At 46.1% G+C, this 24,920-nt stretch overlaps 1 protein-coding gene across 11 annotated transcripts in view; it reads left to right on the top strand.

Moving 5' to 3' along the window:
• The window catches only part of LOC6499757 (peripheral plasma membrane protein CASK), a 35,458-nt gene extending 15,543 nt beyond the window's left edge, over positions 1–19,915 (top strand). For 4 of the 11 annotated variants that reach the window (XM_044716419.1, XM_044716421.1, XM_044716420.1 and 1 more), the window contains 12 exons: positions 14,206–14,391; positions 14,449–14,613; positions 14,722–14,790; positions 15,631–15,660; positions 16,352–16,450; positions 16,517–16,655; positions 17,179–17,232; positions 18,054–18,173; positions 18,253–18,375; positions 18,727–18,834; positions 18,887–19,062; positions 19,123–19,915. In XM_044716419.1, the coding sequence (XP_044572354.1) occupies positions 14,206–14,391; positions 14,449–14,613; positions 14,722–14,790; positions 15,631–15,660; positions 16,352–16,450; positions 16,517–16,655; positions 17,179–17,232; positions 18,054–18,173; positions 18,253–18,375; positions 18,727–18,834; positions 18,887–19,062; positions 19,123–19,302 (1,449 nt within the window). In that variant the 3' untranslated portion in view covers positions 19,303–19,915. Of the gene's footprint in view, positions 1–1,605; positions 2,996–14,205; positions 14,392–14,448; positions 14,614–14,721; positions 14,791–15,630; positions 15,661–16,351; positions 16,451–16,516; positions 16,656–17,178; positions 17,233–18,053; positions 18,174–18,252; positions 18,376–18,726; positions 18,835–18,886; positions 19,063–19,122 lie in introns of all 11 variants that reach the window. The other 7 variants (XM_032449686.2, XM_044716432.1, XM_044716429.1 and 4 more) reach the window with 5 other exon arrangements.
• The last annotated feature ends 5,005 nt before the right edge of the window (positions 19,916–24,920 follow it).

The following is a 24,920-nucleotide window of genomic DNA, read 5'->3' as shown; positions in this document are numbered from 1 at the left end:
CTGAGTAGTTGAGTGGCTGAGTCGGGTTTTCGGCTAGCGGCTGCGGTTCTGATGCTTTCCTTCTGTCTGCTTTGCTCCGCTTTCGTGCTTTCCTGCTTTCCAGCCATACTTTCTTTGTTGGTTTTGAATCTTTTATGAATTGAATTTGGTTATTTTGAACGCGTATGTTCCGCTGCAAAGTTTCTGGCTTCCACGTCCTTGGGTGACTTCCTGGCCCCGCTTTTCTTTTTTCCGCTCCCGGGTTGGAGCCGAAACCGAAAAGAAACCCAAGCCGAGTCGGGACGAGCACGTTCCCATTCAATTATGGGCGGCATGTGGCACATTAGCATTCAGCGGAAGCTGCGCCAAAAGCAAACATTTCAACATTTCAACGCCTCGGCTCGGCTCGGGTCGCCTCTGCCCTTTATTATGCGAATATTATTTAAGCATTCACAATTCCGTTTTAATTTAATTCGATGGCAGCTAAAGCTGGAACTGAAGCTCTGCCGGCGGACTTTCGGCGGGCAGGAATTTGTTGAAAACTATTTAGCATAAATAGTCCCCGCCTGCGGTCCCGATAGTCGCCTGGGAATTGCCTGGCAATGGAGTCCTTTGCCTTTCTTTATCTCTCCGCCCCGAACCAGGATGCCAGGATACCGGGATACTCCTCCTGCCTTTATTAGCGCATATAATTTCCTCAGTTCCATGTTCTTCGCCTCTTTTTTTTTATTTTTGTTTTTGTTAAGCAGACTTGTTTTTCACTCCTGCCCCGCCGTTTATTTTATTTTTATTTTTAAGGCTTTTTCCCCAAACGATTGCCTTTTGGAACCGTTTAGATAAAAAGCGCTCCGTTCCGCCCGCGCCGCCGACTCCCCGAAGGTTTTGTGTTTTTTCCCCCGGGACAGCACAGGTTTTTATATTGTAAATTTTTATTTTTATCTTTTAGGCATATAAAATATACATTTTCAGTTGCCTAGACAGTGAGTTTAATTAAAACGGGGCCTGGCACAGAGGACTGCCTACACGGAAACAAAAGAGTCATTTTCGAATCGATAGCCGAGATTAAAGGATGATAACATGATGCAAGTCCAGCGAAAGGATAACCAACTCAAAGATTCAGGATGCTACGATAGTCCTATATTAAAATTTGATTGGTTTCGTTCCTAGTTTATTGGGAATATTTTTCCCAGTGCATATCATGCTCCATTTGGTTCCCATCTGTTTCGTTGATTGCTTTCGGGGCAGGGGCGGGGGCGGGGGCTAGAACCCAAGGAGGGGGAGTGGAAACGTTTCACTAATTTCAATTGTTCAGGTGTGTGTCTAAGGGATTAAATATCTAATTTATTTGCAATAAATGCGAGAACTGAGTTTTCCACCGAAAGCCCTCAAAGGTATGCTACATAAAATTGGAATTCCTTAAACCAGAAAATTCCCCATCCGTCTCATGCTGGGCTGTGCTGTGCTGAGAGTCTTGTATATATTTAACACCCCTTAAGCCATTGAACATACCCACCCCACACCCCTCAATCTGCACCTACACTCCTCCACACACACTCTCCTCCTCCCCTCACCCAGTCGAATGAAATTTCGTTAAATTTTGGGCTTTTCAACGATTTTCCTTTGCAGAACTCGCATGCTAGAAAAATTCAAAAACAAAACCAAAAATCGTTAAATAAACAAAAAGCAAAACCAAATCGATTCAAAATTAAACTCCAAAAGTTACATCAAATTAAAGCACCCACATCTCTATAGAGAATTCAATATTAAACAAGTAAACAAAAAATCGTTAAACCACAAAAATTAATTACAATTGTGATGAACAAGTTAATTGCAGAAATTGCAGCCCGTTAACCAAAAATAGCTTAAACCAAAACACATATTTGCTCAATTAAAAAGGAAACAATAATTTTGCCAATTCAAATTCAGCGCGGGATTAAAACTCACACGTACACACACAATTTATCAGTGATAGCAACAGAATTTACGTAACAATTAAAGTTAAACCCGAAAAAAATTACCTAAAAAAAAGAAACCATCAGCGACAACAATAAGCAACCGACAAAAGTAATCGAGAAGAATTGTTGAAAACTTTTAACTTGCCCCGAACGCCCCCCGTTAGTTGTTGTTAATTAATCCTAGTAGAAGGTGGTTGAAAGGAAATGCTGTGATCACAGGACACGCAAGGGCACCCCAGGCGACAGAGTCCCTGACTTGAAGTTGAAATTGAAGTTTGAATCGCTGAAATCCTAGAGAGTGTGAGCTATGCCTGTCCTCCGACAACTGCGGCACATATCACAGAGCTAAGCCAAAAGAGACAGAGCGTTCTACGAGGAGCAGCGGGCGGCGCGAAACAGGACACCAAGGACACAACAACAACATTTACCCGCGCCACTCGTCGCCACCGCCCCCGCATCGCCTGCAATGCTCTGGTAGCCAGGACAGTTTTACGGTGGATCACTACTGTGCCGGCGACCCACAGTCAGGAGCAGCTGGCACTGGAGCGGGTGCGGGAGCGGGATCCGGAGCGGGAGCGGGAGTGGGACCTGGAGCTGGCGGAGGAGCGGGAGCAGGCTCGGGCGCGGGCCAATGGTCCGGCGGCGGCGGAGGAGGCGTTGGCGTCGGGGGCGTGACGATCGGCATGTGCCAGCACCACGGCCTGACCTCCCAGTCACTGATGTCCGGTGGCTCGCACATGTCCCTGCTGGGGAGCAGCGGCAGCAGTGGGATGAGCGGCAGTGGCGTAGGCAGCAGCGGCCAGGGGGTTCCGGTGCCCCAGTGTCCCGCTGCTGCCGCCGCCGCCGAAGCGGCTCTGGGAGGTCACTGCCGCAGCTTGAGCGGCCTCAGCTCCATCAGCATCCCGCCCCCGCCGGCGCTCTTCAATCCCTGCAGCTCGGCGCTATCCTTGCAGCAGGCCGCCGCAGCAGCCGCCTCGCGATGGGGGCCGCGCACCTCCTGCCCGGTGCACAGTCCGTTCCGGGTGCGCGTGCCCAACGGATCCATCTGCTCCGGACACCAGGTGAGATCTATCACGAGATCAGGTGATCAAGTCAAGAAAAATGAGTGAGATAAAGTCAGGTTACCCCCCTAATTAATCAATCAGTCGCCTAAAATCCGTTAACTAATTATTCAGCTTGCCACAAAATGTTTTTTGCTTAATTTCTGTGCTTCAGTTCCGCTAGTTAGTTAGCGTGTGTCCAGGTATCCTTGGATACGCGACATCTTGTAAATATTAATTAGCCCATAAGTAGCCTAATTTAGTAATTAACCTGATTGCGACCTCTGACTTATGCATAACTCTCTTTTCTTCTCTTTTCGTAATGCCGTGTCTCTCTCCAATCGCCGTGTTGTGTGTTTTTTGATTTGATTTTGGCCCGCCAGGTAAGCAACCAGAAGAAGAACGCCAGTTTTTTGGCAGAGCTCTCTGAAATGTGTCAACGACATGTAAGATTATTTTCATTTGGGTTGCCCCAAAAAAACATACGCATACCGCACTCACAGACACACGCACAAACCGTATAAAAAAAACACATAAATACTTATATAATTCAACAGCGTGGGGGGTTTAGTGAGTTTTTACATTTAAATACTTATGATTTTGAGATTTATTCTTTTAAAAATTTCAATATTTTTACATAAAACTATAGGGAGAACTTAAGATACTGCTGTCATACTGATATACTGCTCACATTCAATATTTATTTCAGAATCTATTTAGAAGTTGTTTGAAATTTAAATTTTATCTAAGAGATTTCTTTGTCAAAATATAAGTTTAAAAATTGAAGCAATTGATTATAAAATAATGTAAACTTGGGTGTTGTTTTCATCACCCTCGAATTATATTATAGATTTTGTAAACAATATCACAAAGAACCAAAAAAATGGAACATCTATAGCCACTCTCGCTGAGTGAGCTCACATAGTTTCGCAAATTATAAAGAGCTCGATTCACATGATTGCCCAAGCGGTGACCCGGTTGAGTTTTTTGCCTGGTTCGGGTCTATGACTATGACTATGACTGGGACTGGGACTGGGACTGGGACCCTTCTGGTATTCTCATGCACTGGGCCTGGGTGCTGGGTTTTGGGTTCGGATTTGGGCCTTGGCTTTGGGACGGGTTGGGTCGGGTTCGCTTTTCCTAAATCAGCGACAGGCGCAGGTTTTTGCTTGACTGCCCAAACAGGGGCCCAAACAGCCAAACAGGACGGCGGGAGCAAATAGGAATAAACTAAAATGTGGCAGCAGTGTGAGATGGAGATGAGATGGGAAAGTAGAGCACCGACCGGGGATCGACTATCAAAAATGCCTGCCTTTTTGTGACAATTGCCATTTAACGTCGTTTTCCCAGCTCCCAGCTCCCCTTTGCCGTGTTGTTTTCGGATTTGCTCCTTTTGTGTTCTCCCCTGCATCAAATTGAATGTCACTAATGCAATTAGTTCGCACAAAATAATTCTCTTCCACTCGATTATAGAGCATAATATGCTCATTGTCATTTATTATGAGAAGCCAACCGAAACACGCACAAGGCCGTCGACTCTGAATCCCATGCAAAGTGGGGTGCGATGTGGCGTTGGCTGTAGGCTGTAGGCTGCGGGATGTCCTTTTCCTACGCAAGACCATTACGCCTTTCAATTTTTGCGCGAGGGAAAAATTTACATAAATATTACACAAGAACACAGGGCAATGATGTCGCAAAGGCAACGAAGGCCTCTTCTTTTTTTTCTACTTTTTCCGAGGGTATGAGGCATAGCAAATAGGCTCGTTATGAGGCTGTGACACAGTTTTCCGTAAGATCATCCCGCCAAGGGCCGCCAAACCGAAAATCAGCAAAAGGTGTGGTCACCAGCGCCCAAAGTTGAGTTTCCGGCCAATGATGTCGACTTTTTTTCGGATACCGCGGAAAAAAATGAAACAATATTGCAACACATCTGCACTGCATAAGGCTTAGGAGAAGATTTAATTTAATGGAGTTGGCTGAAAGTTGGGAACTCTTAAAGGCCTTATTGGGGGGAACTTTTTGTATCCAGGCTTGCGGAGAAATCTGATATTTTTTGGCAATTTATGCGGGTAGTTTGCCTGTCAGTGCCGTGACAACCAATCAAAGGTAAATGAGGCCTAACAGAACTTTTCAACTTTCGGGCGGAAACTTTCTGGAACATAAAAGGGGATTTTCAACGAAAATTCAGATTCATAAGCTTGTCAGACACGAGCTGATAACAGGCAGCAGCAAACAGAATAAAGTAAATTGCTGTTTAAACTTAATGCCTCCAATAAACCTTCTCGGAATAAATCTAAAATTTCACAACATCCGGTTGATTGATCTCAAATACTAGCCGTACAAAGTAATGTTAAATACTTTCCAGAAAACTTCGCTCCTGATTATCTCCGCCTGTGGAATAAAAACGTGTTGTTTGTCCCTTATCTAAAGTATCCGACAAATGGTTCCAAAAATTTCTCCCGGCTCGAACATTAGCTGGCTAAGTACCTCAAATTTGACGGCACAATGCATGAGAGAATTTGTAATTTTCGAGGAACTCCTCCTCCGCCCCCCAGAAGTTGCAAGACTAACTAACTTACACCTGATGAGAAGAAGGATGCCTGATGAGCCGCCCTTGCCCGCCTTAAAGTTGGCCATCTTGGCGTGGCACATGCCACATGCCACACGCCACACACACCCAGAGAGGCAGACATACACGAAAGTGTTCTCGTACATTTGGCATTCCCTCTGGCAGGAGGAAAGAACTTTTATCTTGATGGAAGGACTTGAGGAGCGCTTTTTTCGGGGGACATCTCAACACAAACACAAAAAACTGTACAGACGCTAACTGGGCAGGAGGCGCGGAGGGAAGATGGCCAGGAAATGGAAAGGCGAAAAACTGCCTAACTGACAAACTGACTGAAGACAGGGGCCAGAGGACCAAAAGGATCCTCCGCCCGACCGACTGGCTAAAGCCTTGACACTCTTCATTTGTGAATGCGTTAATTGCGACACGAAGTGTGTCTACATTTTGGGGTGGCTTGCCAACTTTTCAATGGGCATACATGGCGTATGAGTAACAGAACTGAGTGGCAAGGTTTTCCGACAAGATTTCGCCAAATAAGTGTCTTAGACAAGGACCTCTGCTGAGAAGTAATAATATTAGCTTTTACAAAAGCATTCCAATTAAAGTTATTAAAGCCCCACCGAGGCCCGAAACCCTGGAAGGTAATGCGAGTTGGATTTTCTTATTTTTGGTCCACCCTGGGAGCAGGCTCCCCACACGCACACACATGCGTCGAAGCCAAAAGCTGTTGCTGATGATGATGAACAAGCACAATGGGCTGAACAAGCAGTTAGAGGCTGTCAGGACGGCAACAACACAGCGATTACAAGCAGCAAGTGTGTACATTATTTTGTAATTTAACAATCCCCCCACCCCCCACATGACTCTCACTGTTTCAAGGCGAGCTTAAAACAACAACAGCAACTTGAGGAAAACAAAAAACCAAGTATTAGGGTGAAAAAAAAGTGAAGAAATAATTAGTTTACTTGTTACGAAAGTGAGTTATCGCCCTTTGTGCCGCTGCAGCCGTTGCGGCGTTGTTTGCCTAGTTGAAATTGAATAAACAAATTTTACATGCCGCACACACACACATACACTAACACACATAGGGATGTAGATACACCGAGTCATATATTACGTATACGCATCCTCATATGACACATAAACACGCACACACGAATAGACAATGTGTCGAGTGTGCAAAAATAATAATGTGTATTCTTACACAAAGAACAGCTCAGCAAAGAGAAAGAAAGCGGAGGCTGGGTGGTAGGTGGTAGGTGGGGGAGGAGGACACGCAGAGCTATAAAATTACATTTACATATGCAGATGTGCATGTGAAGGTGCCGTTGAGTCGTGGGCGGGGGCTGGGCGGCAGAAAGTGTTGCCTACCTAACGGCGTCATTAGTCACACACAGGCCCAAGAAAATCGAGTGAGAAATGGCACACTTACAGAAATGTACTTCCTGCATTTGATAAACCCAAGAAGCTTCGAATCGAAATAATTATTCTTCCGTTTATTATACATATGGTTAAAAAAAGACATGGCCTCGGCTTAAATACTGCCAAGACTATGAATATTGTCCTTCGAAGGACCAATTAATCAGTCATACATACGCCTTTTTTAAATTCAACACATACTCTGAAACAGAAACAGAAACAGACTCATTGATATAAAAACGTCCATAAATATTTGTTAAAAACCATTACCTTTGGGGGAGTTATTGTTTTTAAAACTCACAGATTTCCGCCGATTTATTTTTATGAAAAAACTTTTCTGCGGAATTAAGCAGAACGTGGTGAGACAGATTGGCGTAAAAACGAAAGCTGCCACAGCGTGGAAAGCCATATGTTGAATATTTCAAAAAGCCACACAAAAAACTGGTAACTTAAAAATACAAAGAATATATGTACAATAATATTTTTTTCGAAAGCGACGAGGTACGAGACAGAGGCAGAAGACGAGATGATAAAGAGAGACAGATGGGGTAGGAAAGTCATCCAGAAAGGTGGATAGGTGGGAGTTCCGTCCTCGGAAAAGAGTTTTTCCAGCGCTGATAGATGGCGGCGATAAATGCATAATATCCACGCACCCACCGGAAATTTGTGGCTGTTTGTTGCCTGCCGAACAAAAATATAAAAATAAAACCGAGCCCAAAACTGTTTTGGTTTTGGTTCAAAACCGAAAAGCACGCAGATGCCCTTTGTTGTGTATATGTATATCAATACATATACTTATTTCTCGGCGGGATACGGCCTCTCGTAAATTGAATGATGAGCAGGAGGAAGGTCTGGGTGGGGGGACGGTCTGGAATGACAATGATGTCGCCTGCCATTGTTTGGGAGATAAGGCACCCAGGGGCTGGGAACTATTACCTGGACGGGGAAACGGGATCCTGGCGGAGTCGGGAGCCTGTCAATCAATGGGATGCCACCGCCACCGCCATCGCCACTGTTACAGCTATTGACAGTGCCACAACATCATCATCCTCATCATCATACATCACGACAGCGCTCAGGGGGACACTGTCTGTCAATAATAATGCCAACTAATAGGCAGGAAGTGTTAGCCGCCGTCGTTGTCGTTGTCGTTGCCGTTGCCAAAGGACCAAAAAAGGATGCCGCTCAATTACCCCGACATAGTCGTACGGTGAATGTTGTGTATTGGAAAGCAATGTTAACTGTAAGACTGTGTCTCGGTGGTTGCCAGCTAGCCTACCATCTCACTATCCTGCCAGCCAGCAAGCCAGCCAGCCCCACCAAATAATCGCATCGAAACCCAACCGGATACGAGTATGTGGAAGTGAAGACGGGCGGACCGCAACAATAAGTTCGTCCAAGTGATAAGTCCCGATAGCAAGTTGCCGGGGAAAGTTTCATGGGGTTTACCCCCTTCCAGTGGGGCGGCCAGGAGAAGCGAACGAGGGAAATCGGAAAATCGGGAACGCGGCAAAACGGCTGCTTATCGCCGAACTTGCGACACAAACAGACAGGCCAGCCAGCCCACAAATATCCCAAGTTCCCAAAGCTCTGAACCGTGAGTCCTGGTAGTCCTGGGGTACTGGGAACTGAGCGACGGGGATTGGTGGCCATGAGATGTGAGCCAGACTTGACAGCTTGACAGGCGCCTGCTGCATTCACATATCACCTTAAACTTTAAACAGCTTTCATTCTGTGGCTCCCAAACATGGCACATACTCTGTGAGTTTTATTGCCAGAATTTGGGGTATACCTGGTTCCTATGGTTTAGGTATCTTTCAAACAAAAGTTTAAGGAAAGGTTAAATATAAGTCATTGGGCTCTTAAGACAATAATTCAAACAAACTCATTATAGATTAAGGATAGACTTTGGATAGATATCTTAATTATTATGATATAATTTATAGTTGATATAATTACCCCTTGCTATTGTTAAGGTATCTAACAGTCCATAAACTCATTCTCACCTGTTTTAAAGTGAAAAGTTGCCGCTGAGTCGGCATTAATTAAGCCCGAGAAGATTCATTTTGCGGTCCCGGCTCCCATATGGGGCACACTTAATCTGGTCGCCCGACTCTTTGGAGCCGTGGTCGCTGCTCCGATCCCGATAAGGTGGCAAATGTCAGAACTATCCTAGCGGGTCCTGCAGCACAGCAGTACGGGATTAACAAATGAAGCCCGGCCGGGTAATGGAGAACTGAGATCTGCAAAATGGGAAAAGGCCTGCCACTGGCGAGTGCCGTCGTTGTACTAATTAAAATTCGGCATTAATCCAGATGATTCAGCTGTCAACGGCTCACCGCCACCTCCGCCCACACTTTCCTGTTCTCCATTTTTTGGCCGAGAGTGCTGTCTGTTTTTCCGGCCCGCCTCCTGCCTTCCGCCTCCTACGAAACGGTGCGGAAGCCATTCGCAGTCGCGCGTACGTGTGTAATTGACGTGTGGCCTGGAATATTAAAGAGAGTAAAATCCTAGAGCACTGCCCCAGCCCGTAGCCAGGTCCCAGCCCCTGCCACAGCCATCCCTTCGTGTCCAAGCCCAATTCCAATCCCAGAGCCATTCTCATTCCCGTCTTCCTTTCGGCCATGCTGTGTAATTATTAAAACCAACAAATAACGTTCGTGTGGTCTGTGGCGGGGATGACTGGCCTGGGGATGGGGAGTGAGGAGTGAGGGATGGTCTGTGGTTAGTGGCTTAGCATAAAGCTGGAAAAATGACCAGCTCCCTGGATGGACTGGCGGCTAAACAATGGACCTGACTCAGCAGGCGCTGACGGCGAGTCAGCCGGAAAATGGCTGAAACGCTGTTTCAAGCTGCACTTAGCCTAATGGACTTGAAAACTTGTTCTAAGCTGTTGAAGAAACAATTTGCTGCCACACATAGTGCGTTTGCTAAATAATTTTAATAGTTAGTTGTCTTATGAAACCCTAAGCATAAATTTAAACTTATACTTCTTGAACTTCTCTTTTAAGGTAATTCCTTTGCCGTGGCCCTTGTTAATTTTCAAGAGCCATGAACTGCAATTAGTGGCCCTGCGCTACAAGCCAATTCCATTAATACTTTAAAACTTACTTCGATATGCGTTCTGCCCGTACTTTTCATACCTTTTTAGCTTATTTTAAGAGTGCCGGAGATTTACTTTGGAAAGTTTTTCGGCTGCATGTCAAAGATTTGTGCAAACTTGATGGCGAACTTTGTCGCTTGAATTATTTAAAAGCGAGTCATGCTCGAGTTCTTCTCGAGCAGTTAGTCGAAATCCCCAAATATAGTGAAAATATCAAAGTTTTGCTTGCCATACTGCCACGGGCTAGAAGGATGTGACTTTTTTCTGCGAGTGTTGGCTTATTCCGGCGGATTCCGACTCTGATGTGGCTGCTGCCTCAGCAGCAAACAAATGGGCTGGGCTTCGGGTTGGGTTCAGGCCTGGGTTCCATCACAACTGATTGTTTAGGATAGGACATTGGACATGGGACATGGGAGATGGGAGCTGGCAGACAGAGGACTCGGGGCAAACAACAGGCATCTGCATATAAAGGATGCCTCCTCCAGGCTCTGGGCCTGGAGCGAAACTTTAACAAGCACTTAAGTATTAATCATGGAAATCAGAGGCAGCTGCGGGCTGAAATCGGGGCATGGAAGGGGCCCGTGGAATGGACCTGTGTGGTCCGAAAGTTTGCCATAGCTATCAATGTCACAAGGACCCCCGAGCTCCCAGATCCCAGCTCCCATACCCCATCTCCCTGCGCCCAGCTGCCAGCTCCGAAAGCCTAATGAGGCATTAAACCTAACTGCTCAACTTTGCGCCTGTCAAGCGCTTATTAAATTTACCGTTTTATTGGTCCAACAACTTGGTGTTAAATATGGAACTCCCGCCCTCCCCCTCCCATGCCGAGTGGTCAGTGGGCGTGGTTGGAGGGCTGTGGGCTGGGTCCTGGGCTGGGCTTTAAGTGAAATCAGATTACGTTGTTTATCGCTCAGTGCCGTCTGGGTAACCAGGCGAGGCGAGGCGAGTGTCCTTCGCAGGATCCCTTCCGCCAGCTCCTCCCTTCTCCTGCCTTGACACATTTAAATAGTTGCCAAGTTCAGCAAATTTTATTCGATGTAGTTAATTTTGTTCTACGCCAACGAAATTGTATTAGCCATTTATTTAGTCAAATTCTTGCTGTTGCTTCTCTGGTGTGGCGGCGACCGCCTTGTGCGTGCCTGCCACTTCCATTAATGGGTAGTTGGAAGTTTTTCGATGTAATTGGATTGCAAACTTCTGCCAAAATGGCCAAATGGGCAAACCCAATAAATTCAAGACGGCAGACAGCAGACGGGCAGCCAGCAGGCAAAAGAATCTGATTTGTCTGCTCGGTTGGATGCGTTTCGCATTTAAAGCCATTTTCCTTCCAACATCCCGACCGATACTTTTTCCTAAACTCTGCTTGGTTTCTGTGGCTGGTCCTTTGATGAATTATTAATGAAGCAGCGGCTTGATTAAGGGGAAAATTTTAATAATTCGTGGGCTAACTTTTAAATGTTAAATATGGTATGCTTCTGATCAGGCAGGACATTTTAAATTTTATTTTTAAATTCTTCTTAAAAGGCTTGAAAATTGTGGCTTATAGAAATCATAAAATAGGTAGGACTTATTGCAACCCCAAGATACTGTCTTTGCAAAGCAAACATTCCAATAAAATCCATCCCTATCCGTTTATTGGTTAGTATTTCACAATCCATTCAAAAAATCCAAACCAAATTTTGGCTATCCTTTCTCCGAATTGGAAACGCCTCGGAATTGAATGGAATCGGTTGCCATGTTTACTGCGGGGATCAAAAGACCATCTCAAGGATACTCCACTGCGCTCCATTCGATTCGATTCGACTCGTCAGAGATATTTCCATTTGGCAATCGCAAATCAAGGCGCACTAAATTTGATATCCTTCCCCCGAAAACGACTTGGATGGAACACGTCGAATTATTGAATTGATGCTGCCCGATAAGCCCAAACTCGATTACCACCTGTCAGTCCCCAAGCCCGAGCCCAATCATCATTCTCATCGTCTTGTTTACCCAGCTAACTGGGTGTTTTGGGGGCCAGGAGCCGGAGTGTGGGCCACGGGGCGGATGGCCTTCTGCGAGGCTTCAAAGTATTATGAAATATTTATGCACACGCCACTGCGGATATTCACTCAAAAGTGGTGAACGGCGAACGGTGAATGGAGGGTCCTGGCATGACTCTGTGTTGAGTGGCGACTGGCGAGTGCTGAATTCTGAATTTCGAATTCTGAATTCCGAGTGGAGTGTGTGACTGAAAGCTCTCAAAATAGTTGCAGGAACGGCGGAGGAGTGTGGGTGGGTGGCCTGGGCATCCCTGGATGCTTATCCTGTGTGGTGGCGAGAGCGAGAGGTCCTTGAAAGAGAGCTGCTCAGTTGAGTTTTGCTTTGCGGTCGATGTCTGTGGCGGAAATGAAACGTGCTTTCTCCCTCAAATGTGTATGTGTGCTGGGGAGAGCGTGTGGGTCTGTGTGTGTCTGTGTTGGGGTGAGAGTGTGTGGGTGTGTGCGTTTGTGGGGTCTCTGGTACGTGCCCGTGTTTGTGGCATTGAGTAATCATCAGTGTTGAAAATTGCGTTTTTTATGGGGCCAGTGGATTGGGGATGAATGGTTCTAGGGGATGAACTTGATGGGCCCAGACGACTGAGGGGGCTCTAAGCTGCTCGCCACGGAGGCGGGTGGCGGGTTCAGGGGGCAGGAGGGGCCAGGTGTTGCGGCAAAAGTGCTGGCGGTGCGTTAGCTGTACTTAGATTATATGGCGTATGTAAATGTACAGTGGAATAAAGGATCTGAACTCGAAGCACCTTTTAAAATCAAAACATAAAATTAGACATTTTCAAAAAGCAGAAATAACTTCAAAAGTTACCAAAATTTAACCAGTTCTATCAAATTCTAGAAATAATCTTCCTGGCAGTCATACATGCCACAAAAACACAATCTATAATTGGCATTTTCCATCTAACATTTTACAGCTCAAGGGGGGCAACTCGTTCTCGATCTAAGAGCTTCATCTTGATGCCTTCCAAGATATCCTTCTTTCAGTGTACTTTGTATAACCTGCATTCCTGACTCTCCATTATCCTGCTGTGCGTCGGCCGTATGCGTGTGAGTGGCACAAGTGTCACGGCATGGCATCGCAGTAAAATCCTTTTTTATGGCCTAGCCCAATGCTTCAGCACCGCCTTTCTTTCTGGCATTCCTCCACAAGGATATTGCTTCCCCTGCCCTTCCACCGCCTGCTTCCCCCACAGAGTCGCACTCAGCTCAGCAATCTTTTCCAGCCAAAGGGCAAGGGCAGGAAAAATTAATTTCGCAACATATTCAAAGTGTTATTAAACATAATTTATTAAAACCGAAATTGTATAAAGTCGGTTGTTCGGTTGGTGCGGAACGGAGCGGAGGCTTACTCCCATAAATTGTTCAGATTTTTGTCGTTCGCCGGCTCGGGTTATCCCTGGTTAGTCCTGGTTATCCTGGAGGGGTCACGGGGTCATGTGCGTGCCCTCGTTTGTGGCTGACGCCGCTTTTAACGGCTTTTCGCAAATGGGCGTTTCATCCATGCCATCCTGCCATGTGTTTTTTATCCAGCTCGTTTGTGTTTTTTGGGGCTTTTTGTGCTCTGTGCTGAGCAACAAATGTCGCACAGTTAATGTTGTAAACAAGTTGTGCGATGCTGTGCGGTTCCGGCCCAGCCCGGCCCGGCTCGCCTCCGGGTTATGATGTATGTGGCAGGCGTGGCAAATCGGAAATTTAATTTCCCAACCAACGAGCCGTTCGACCGCATTGCTTTTTGGGCCAGCTCATAACGGCCGGCTTAATTGCTGGCTATAATTTAAGCTAACCCGAAACCAAATATAGTGCACTAGGAGAAACCGTTCTAAAGTCTGAAAGTCTGGCAGGGGTTCAGAGTGTTATGTTCCTTTATTTGCCTTAAGTGGCATAATAAAAATGAGCCTTAAAAGCTGTCCGTTCTCAATATTAAATGTTACATAAAAAGTTCTCTAAATGGGATTTGAAAACCAGTTATAAACAGGAGATCTATTTTAAAAAGAAAAGCTAGGAGAGTTATGTAACTCCATTCTTAAAATTATATTATTAAGTTTAAATATTGAACTTTATAGTGTTCTGGGTTTTGCGATTAATCTGAGGTGTTTTTTTGACTTTCCAGGCACTGCTCCATAGCCACGATGTGGTGGCACGGGACGTTTACGGGGAGGAGGCGCTGCGCGTCACCCCGCCCCCGATGGTGCCGTACCTCAACGGGGACGAGCTGGACAACGTGGAGGGCGGGGAACTGCAGCATGTGACCCGGGTGCGGTTGGTGCAGTTCCAGAAGAACACGGACGAGCCAATGGTAAGCCTGGGCGTCCCTGGAGGAAAATATCCTCTGACCTAACTCAAATCCTTGCAGGGCATCACGCTGAAGATGACCGAGGACGGGCGGTGCATTGTGGCCAGGATTATGCACGGCGGGATGATTCATCGCCAGGCCACGCTCCACGTGGGCGACGAGATTCGGGAGATCAACGGCCAGCCGGTGCAGCACCAGTCGGTGGGGCAATTGCAACGAATGCTGGTGAGTGCTCAGACCCCAAATCCCCTTCAATCATCTTCAATCTCCTGTGCCGCATCCTGTTCTGGCCTGCTAATTGAAAACGTTCAACTTTTAATCCTTCTATTGCAGCGCGAGGCACGCGGTTCTGTTACCTTCAAGATAGTTCCTTCGTACCGCAGCGCTCCGCCCCCCTGCGAGGTGAGTTGCCTGTGTTAATTGGCTGTTTCGGGTTTATTAGGAGACTGGTCGCCCAGAGACCGGCTCACCACCGTAATAATCATACAACAAGCTACAAACTAACCACAAAGTTGACTCCACATTTCACTAGAAGTATGGCTTCATTATCCTCCGGTTTCACTAGATTCGTTCGCGAGAAGCAAAGGATTAGGAGTTTTTATTAAAAATCCAAGACACAAACACCCCCTTTTAATAAAGAACACAAGCTTTAATGCGAAAGTCCTGGCAGTAGCCTGCACATTATCCGCTTTGTTGAAACTGCTTAATTATTATATTAAGGAAATCATCGGCTTTTGATAGATATATCTATTGCCTTTAATTCCTGACGTAAACGGTGCCTTCGACATCTGAGCTCCTTAATCCAAATACCTGGGCATTAGGTTATTAAATTCAATGAAGTGGACGGCTTTGATTATGTGCCAATTTGGCGTAATCAAAATATCAATAAGGATTAATTAACGGGAGCGTGAGCTCAAAGGGTGTCCCCTCCTGGAGCATTAGTTTCTGTAAAATCGAAGGCCCAGGCAGTCGAGTGCATTATGCAAATTATAAACTAACGAGCCTGCCCAGATAGAGGGTGGTGGCATAAATATGTTTGTGTTCGCAGGGATGTAATATTTATGGGCGTGTCAGATATGTAACATATATATGTGTGGTATCCTTGCAACCCACATTCGTGAGTGTGTGTAGTCGTAGTTATAATCCATTATGCAATTATTTCGCTGTACGTTAACATAACTCCACATCTCTGTTCGTTCCTTCCGCCTTGTATTTCCCCTACCCTCATGCAACCATATGCAGCTTTTCAGGATCAGACCCGCTCCGGTGCTTGTAAGTATCACAACGCTCCCAAACAATAGACACGTAATCACACCCAGCACACAAGGAATTTTCCAACCGCAACTCTTGCCTTACAGCCTCCGAAGAACCCATCCATCCCATCCATTCCCATTCCCATTCCCCCTCCCGAGTAGATGTGCATATTCATTAACCGACAAGTCAGACAACTCAAAAGGCACAACTCACAACTCACAGCTCACACAAGAACCCCAAATTTGTCTAATTTATGTTCATCAGTTGGCCAAAAACAAAGCTGGCAAGCAGGCTCTTTGATGTCCTGCCAAGGGATACGAGAATTGTGACTAATATGCTAAAGGCTTAACTGTTGCGGCGAAAAGAAAGTCACTTTCATAATTAAGCACTTAAAGTAAAGTGAAAAAGGGTATCTATTATTTCGACTCTGCTTGCTGGATTTGTTTCTTGTTAACAAATTTGTTACCGCGGCTGCTTTTGACATGCAAATGAGTTTCATTTCGCACACAATTCGGCAAACCAAAACCCACTTCGCTGAGCCAGCCTCAAATTGTGCCCGGTTGCAGGCTCAGCAGAAAATAAATGAAACCAAAAGGAATGGCAACTCATCGGCCTGCAACCAGCACCGCTCACTATTCGCTGATTTTCTTCAATTTTAATGTTCATCTGGTTCATTTCTGTGGTCTTTGCCTTTTTTTCCCAAACGCAGATTTTCGTGCGCGCACAATTCGATTATAATCCGCTGGATGATGAGCTTATACCCTGTGCCCAGGCGGGCATATCGTTCCAAGTGGGCGACATACTGCAGGTAGAAATCTGAGACACTAATTGGATTCCCTAAATGTATTTTAATTTGATCTCTAAACACTCCTAGATCATTAGCAAGGACGATCATCACTGGTGGCAGGCGCGACTGGACACGGTGGGCGGATCCGCAGGACTGATACCGTCGCCGGAGCTGCAGGAGTGGCGGATCGCCTGCCAGACGGTCGACAAGACCAAGCAGGAGCAGGGTGAGTCCCAGGGCGGATCCGACATCGGAAGCCCGACATCTCGAACTCGAACTATCCGTGTTCTCTATGTGTAATTGGATGCTCGATATAATCAAGTCAAATCGTATGCTATATGAATAATTGTACTTATATTGGAAGTGTATGACGAACTCGTAGTTAACCGAAAGGGAAAGCGCTCTCTACTCTACTCTTCCAAACTCTCAGCCACATAAGCCACCCACAAGAAACACCCACGAACCACGACCCACCACCCACAATTACACGCCACACGCCACAGTCTGTACACGAACACTCAGAGAGTTGCATGCCCCGATTCAAAAGTAGTCAAAGAAAAACCTTTTCAAATTAACCAAAAAATAAAAGCGAGGCCCCCAAATGCTGCCAAATTTCAAGCCAAACAAAATATTTAGCCTACACTTTACATGAGCACACCTGTACAATACTCTAATATCTAGTTAAAGCATCTCGAAATCGAAACGAAAGATATCTCTATATAAACTGTATGTATAATAATATAATGCAGGAGAGCCGGGTGCTGGATGTTCCGCTCACGCAGATGGGTGTGATGGATCAGCAGGTAGTTACCATATAACCAAAAACCAAACCACCAACCCACCAACCAATCAACCAACCAAACAAAACACACACCTCAAAAACTAAATAAATCTCCCCCAGGAGAGCTGTCAAGACTCGACTTTAAACGTTTCTTCTTGAGTTCTGTTATGCCACAAACACAACATTAACACAGACACCTATTTACAACAGAATTTGTATCGATAGAAAATTGTTTGTACAAAAAAACTCACCCACTCGAACCACTCAAACCACCCAAATACCAAACGTTGTAGCTTCTGTAGACGGCACCAACGAACCCCGCCACCCAGCCCCGAAGAATCGTGTAGAAAGCATACTTCCCATGATCACGATCGCCATCTGTAAACAGTAGACACGACCACAGCACCACAGTCATCGTTGAACCCCCGCTTCAATCCCGAAAAGATATAACCAGCCTTCTTCAGAAATTAGTTAGCCACCACAGCAAAAAGCCCAAGCTCACACCACTGCACGTTAGGCTGGCTTAAAGATCACCCACATATCTTAAAGCATACTTTAAAGAAAATCCAGCTCAGGAAGCAGCTCGCTATAAAAAATCAATTAAGTTGCATTTAAAATATCAGTATAACCAAGCCAGGAGCATTTTAAACTCAATCATTTCGAAAATTATATCATCCATCCATCTGAGGCCAAGCAAACGCAGCTTGACTTCTTGCTCGATGATTTTTGTAAGCATGTTTTTTGTCTGCTCTCAAGCATGCTGCTCGACTCTACTCTCTTCTTTGCCTTTTAGCCATAAGTTTGTACAATTTGTTAACACCCGCTCTCCATTATTGCCAACAGTTAACTGCTCCATCTTCGGGCGCAAGAAGAAGCAGTGCCGGGACAAGTATCTGGCCAAGCACAATGCCATCTTCGACACGCTCGACGTGGTCACGTACGAAGAGGTTGTCAAGGTGCCAGGTGGGTTTCAACCTCAGCCCCTTTCGGATGAACTTACCTTAACATTTGTTCTTTTATTTCACCTGCCCTGCCCGGCCAGTCGGAGATCCGAACTTCCAGCGAAAGACATTGGTGCTATTGGGTGCCCATGGAGTGGGCAGGCGGCACATCAAGAACACCTTGATTTCCAAGTACCCGGACAAGTACGCCTATCCCATTCCACGTAAGTTTCATGGCATTCTGCCGACTCAATCGCCAAATATGATACAAGAAAGTTGCCATTATAGCCATTATATTTTGTCAACGATTTAAGGTTTCTAATATTTCATACACTTTCATACTTGGCTTTATTTATTTATCGTTGACAAAATATCACTCCATTAGACGAGGTAATGATGCAGAATAATTGATTGCTACTTCATAAATAAGCTATCATTCGGCTTTGCAGAAATTATAATTTACTTTTTACCTCTATAATATTTTAAAGCCAGGCTATGCTTAGTCAGCTTTGAACTGAATGGCTTTTTAAGGCATCATTAAAAATTGATGAATACACTCATAAATATCACTACAGATACAACGAGACCTGCTAAGCCCGAGGAGGAGAATGGACGCAGCTATTACTTTGTTTCGCACGACGAGATGATGGCCGATATTGGAGCGAATGAGTACTTGGAATACGGTAAGGCTTCACTACTGGACCTTGTCCCTGTGACATATTCGTATTCTTATAGGCACCCACGAGGATGCCATGTACGGCACCAAGCTGGACACCATCCGGCGCATCCACACTGAGGGAAAGATGGCCATATTGGATGTCGAGCCGCAGGCGCTGAAGATTCTCCGCACCGCGGAGTTCACCCCTTACGTCGTCTTCATAGCCGCACCTTCGCTGCAGAACATAGCAGATGTGAGTGGGGCTTCCTGCTAGAATAGAATTCTTCTCCTAACCTTAATTGTTTTATTGCAGTACGATGGCAGCCTGGAGCGGTTGGCCAAGGAGTCGGACATGCTGCGGCAGTTGTACGGCCATTTCTTCGACCTGACCATTGTGAACAACGACATCAGCGAGACGATTGCGACTCTGGAGACGGCCATCGAAAGGGTGCACACCACCCCGCAGTGGGTGCCAGTGTCCTGGCTCTACTGACAAGACAGCGAGCTTGAATGCCCCGACTGCCTCGAGGGCTGTGACTGCGAGTGGGACGCTTACACGCAGGCCTCCAATGTGGCGCTCTACTGAGGCACAAACGCACCACATCACCAAAAGACACACTAGGACACCACAGCGCACCACACCACACACCACGACACCGTGAAGTATTACCAAGGCACAAACAACAGCAACAGATGCAACATGCAACAGCAACCACTACAAGATGACAGTGAGGATAGGAGGCGCCTGGCGCCGAGCTATATAATTTAAGTATGGAAGGGTATTATGGGAACTGCGGTCGCAACGCAAGACACAAAGGTGTTGATTGTCAAACAACCAATTGTATTTGCCTCTATATGGTTTACGTTTAATTGTAATAATTTAAAAGTGTTTAAGGTCTTTGCCATCCCCGATAGGGTAGGAGATTTGAGAGCTTCTCCCTATTGGGGCTGGCACAGATTGTATTGCCAATTGTATTGCCATTCCAAGAGGCCTTAGAAGGCCTCCGTTCATTGTGTTATTTTACCACTATTATATTGTTTTGTTGTATTTATGTTTTAATTGACATTTAGTCAGAACAGCATTAAACGCTTATGTAAATCTTGCACTTGTTAGTGTCTAAGTTAACTGTGGAGGTGGACGAATCGAAAGGCCCAGACGAGACCGAAGCACTCCACTCCAAATTGTTTTTAACTCGAAGATTATTTATCGAGAATGGCGAGAATCTTGTGAGCGAGGAGAGCGGCGTTGAACGAGTTAGTAAATTATAGAGAAAACTACGTAATTAAATATAATTAAAATAGACACAGGAGACATAACATAACAGCAACAAGCAAGGAGTTGAGATGTGAGCAATTTCAAGTGTTTCAAGCCAAGTAATAAATAATTAATTACTTACGGAGGGAGTAGGAGCAGGAGTAAGGTGCACATTTTAAATGCAATAAACATAACGAATAGGTACAGAAAACAAAAGAGATTCCAGTCACACCACTTACACTCGAAGAAATGAGCAGCATATACACGAAACTAATTACCAGATTGTTGACGTTTATTGAATTCAATGAGAAATGAGTAAGATAACAAAAAAAACATAAAAATTGCAATCAAATATAACAAAATGATAAATTGCAGCAGCGTTTAATTCAAGCAAAATAAAAATAAAAAGCAAAAGCAAAATAAACAAATGAAAAAACATAGAGTGAGCACTAAACACACACATACTAACAGCAATTACGAATTAAAATAATTAGCTAAGGGCGCGAAGAGATTTCGGGTCAACGCAACACCCACACACCCAGAACACGCGTATACACAAAAACATAAAAATGAGATATTAAAAACAAGTAGGAAAATGAGAAATATATATACACACACATATATATATTTTTCGAACAACTCAAACTCAGGTTGGATACATTGAAAATCAGTCAAGTTCAATAAGAATAAATATAGCGGAGCGCTTCCTTTTAACCCACAGCCAAAGCACAGACCGACTAACCGAGGTGACCCCCGGATGGGGTCGAGGAGAAATTGCGAACGGAGAAATTGCGAATCCAAATCCAGAGAGTGCGCCGGAATGAGATCCGGATGTTAGATCGCTTTGTTAGATTCGACTTGAATTGAAATCTTACACCCACAGCAGGCCCAGTAACCACCCAAGACAAGCAGCAGCTTCAAGTTTTCGAGATACTTTACACGTGACAATGTTGTAACAGAGGCAGGCAGAGATGGTCGAGGTGGCAACGCCGAAAAATATCGATAGGGGTAAAGTTACAGGAGTTGGCAGCCCAGCGACAGGGGGGATCATGTACGATCGAACCGGTGTGAGGTAGGTCCGAATGGCGGCGTGAAGCTTGCGTTCTTTTCCACGTGAACCGGCGACACCGAAGGTATTCGAGGCGATATTGAGGAAAACAAAAAGACAGCAACGGTGCGAAGCGGACTCGAAGGAACACGGACCCGAGAATACAGACTCCGAATCTGGAGCACGGCGATCCGCAGCGAAGAGCGTCGGTTGGGCACAAAGCGAGACAGTTTTAGTGGCAGAGCTCGGGAATAACCCGCTTAGGTGAGTGTAGCTTGGTTAGTGAGGTTAGGTGGAAATTTTGATGGTGTTTTGCTTAGGAACTCGGCGAATATCAAGGCTGAGTGGGCGTATTGGTGTGCTCCACGGGCAGTGAAACTTGGAGTAGCTGTCTCCGTGGGCCCCAGCGAAAGCGAGGAGAAGGAGGGCGGCACGTGCCCGGCACAAGCGCGGCGGGAGCTGCGCCGCATTAGGAAGCGCGCAGGAGCAACCGAAGGAGCGAAAAGAAGGAACCAAAGAGGCGATCCCAGCGACGCAGGCGGTTTTGACCTAACCCTCGGAGAGGACTTCGGGCAACCGCGTGCTCTGAAAGAGGAGTTTCTAGAAAGAGCCGGCGCAAGTGCGCCCGAATACGGAGCATAGGAGCTGGCAGAGCTATAGAGGAGAAAGCAGACTTCGTGGTGAAATTGCCGTAGACTGTTGTTGCTGCCCGCAATCCACTCGCGTTCGGCGATTGCTCCGAAGTAGAAGGCAGATCCAGGAGCAGGCGATGACGTAGAGACTCTTTCCTTGTTAGTCTTAAGAATATCGGGAAGCATCTGGCGACCCTTAAATTTTGTACCACTCCCCTACAGGTGGCATGAGGAAAGCGCTTTCATCATCGCAACAACAGGACGAAGTGGTGAGTGAGAAAACATAGTTAAATTTCCCCGAGGTAGAATCATTCGTTGCCGTCTGCATCCTTTGGAGAATCCCAAGCTCGGGCATGATCCACGCGTTGAGTCTACAGCGGTAGTCTGAATCAGTATAAGCAAATAAGTCATCTCGTCGCTCCCAAGCTCAGGGGCCGGAACCCCGATTCCATCCCACGTCCCTCACGCGAATTTTCTCACGCGGGCGTGCAGGTTAGCGGGTGTGAAGACATCCAACCTTCTCTTTACGGGTTTTATTGCCAAATTGTTGCAATTAAGATTCTCTAATGTTTGAATATTGAAGTTTCGCTGTAATTTAGTTCCTATGCCTCAGATTTAAGAGATTTTGATTGAAGTTTTGTTGTAATTTAGTACCTATACCCTAGTTTTAAGAGATATCGAATGAAGTTTAGCAGTTAGGTTAAGATTGTAAGGTTAGGAGTTAAGGGTGGATTAGAATGTGGATTAGAAGTAATAAAATGTTTATAATGTGCTAAGAAAGTACAGCCGAGTCTGATTTGCAGCCGCCATGCCGTCACCTGATCGATCCAGGGGGCTACCTTGGACCGCTTGCGGGCCGAAAGTTTTTGAGAGAGTGGATTGGTAAGCCTGCGCTGTTCGACAGGCGAGGCACGCGTTCGATCAAATTCGAGATTCTATGATGGACAGCAGGGATCCTGTAGGGAGAGAGAGGAGTTTTAGAGGGACCCACCCACTAGCCGACGAGGTCTAGGCCGGCGACAGCGTGCACCTCCCGTCTCACCCGAATTTGTCAGTACAGGATTCTCGCGCCATGACTGTTCGTTACAGTTATAATTATTTTTAATAATTCCTCATAGATTTTCTGGCGCCCAACTTAGTGGCCATGTGGTTTAGGAGATGGCTAACAGCAACCATGTAGTGCAAAGATATTGAGTATATACTTTTTTCGGCTGGTTACAATGGCATGGCATTAACCACGACCAAAACATTCAGGATCTAAGAGTAACATCGCTTGGAATGCTACTTCGAAAGAAAGCAGAGTAGACCACGATGCTTCAGCAGCCTCACAGGCTAGGGGTAGTTTGGTGAATCCGGATTTGCGCTTTGGAATATAGGCGAGCAGAGGAATCGTCTAGCCACGCGAAACGGACACAGACGTCTTCTAGTAACGCATAGACGGGAAAGCGGGCTGAACAGGTGTTCGGAAATGCAGACTCGTTGAGTTCTGACCACGCCTTAAGAAAGCAGCGGACCCCGTCATTCCCCAAAGGAGGAGTCGGACGCTTGGAATTTATCGGCAAAAGTAGCAGGTAACCACGTCCGAAGCATTGACCTCGCAGGGCCTGGGAGTCAGCAGGACTGGCGAGGGAAGAGTAGAGGGGTTTTCTTTTTGTCGGTTCTCTTGAACGAAGTGGTTGGAACCTAGGATCAGGAAGAAGAAAAAACAGTGAGGTGGCGCATTGGCGGTGCACAGATCAGACAGAGGCATAGTTTGATTATAGTCTACAGGAATACAATTTTCGTTAGCGAAATAAGTGTTAGTTTTTCAGAATTATCGGAAATAGAGATATCATAATGAACCCAGCAGAGTCAGAGAAGGGGGCAGCGACACCCCAAAAGGTGCCAATATGCATGTTATGCAACAAAGAGATGGCAACAGGCAGGGCCAGAACCAAATGTGGGCATGAGTTCCATAAGTCATGCATAACTACTCACGCGAAAACCAAAGCTTCTTGTCCAACTTGCAAGGTTGTTTGTTTTGAGAAGCCTCAAACGGCGAGCGAAATGTCTTCGGCAGGCACAAGCCAGCAATTGCGTAGGGCGGATTCACCGGGTGCCGCAAGCCAAGGAGGTTCTCAAGCAGAGTCCCTAGGTAGTACGGCAGAAATGAGCTCAATGGTGTCTCAGTCGGTGCAAGCCATGCAGTCAACTTTGTTAGAACAACTATCAACTCAGATGGAGAGATTGTTTCAGCAAAGAGCCGAAAGGGAAGCTGAAGAAAGAGATTACCGGATGGCAGGGCGAAATGAATATCCTAGCGAACTCTCGGATAATGAGAGAAGGATTCGAGACCAAGGGGATATTCTTAGGGGCGACACGAGACAGCAAGGAGCAGCAAGCTCGACATATCGGCCCGACAAGGTAGGACATATTCTAAATAGCTGGAAGATCAGGTTTAGCGGAAGTCCAGATGGCATGACTGTAGACAACTTTATCTATCGAGTGGAGGCTCTAACCCACCAAACACTAGATAGCGACTTCTCGGCACTCTGCGGAAGTGCAAGTCTCCTATTCGATGGCAAGGCCGGGGAGTTTTATTGGCGCTTCCACAAAGCGAATAGAGGCATGAGATGGGGCGAATTGTGCGACGCTCTCAGGAACCATTTCCGCGATAGTCGGTCGGATGTGGACATACGCGAGTCTATTAGGGATAGAAAGCAACGCGAGAAGGAAGACTTCGACACGTTCTACGACGCAATAGAGCAATTAATGGACGGGCTGGGAACGCCCCTTAGCGAGACCACGATAGTGGAAGTTGTGAGGAGAAACCTGAGGCCCGAAATACGACATGAATTGCTGAATGTCACGATTCGATCGATCAGTCAATTAAGAGAAGTCTGTAAGCGTCGCGAAAGGTTCTTGCAGGAAATACGGCGCGAAAGCAGCTTTTGCAAGCCCAGCTATCCGAAGAAGTCGAACGGTGAGGGGTTTAGACGAGAGGATAGAGGTCAACATAGGAGCTATCCGGCTGCAAAAGTGGTAGCGGAAGTAAATGAGGGAATGGAATTGGAGGACGCGAGTGAGTTTTCGACCGATGAGGACTTGGACATCGAGGCGGTGGCTCTCATTTGTTGGAATTGTAGAAAGGAGGGGCACAGATATCAGGACTGTGCTGGAAAACGCAAGGTGTTTTG

This window comes from Drosophila ananassae, chromosome 2L (genome assembly GCF_017639315.1).
Source record: "Drosophila ananassae strain 14024-0371.13 chromosome 2L, ASM1763931v2, whole genome shotgun sequence".
Classification (NCBI taxonomy): Eukaryota; Metazoa; Arthropoda; class Insecta; order Diptera; family Drosophilidae; genus Drosophila; species Drosophila ananassae.
Note: the sequence above shows the minus strand (reverse complement) of the source record. Positions and strands in the feature narration are given on the sequence as shown.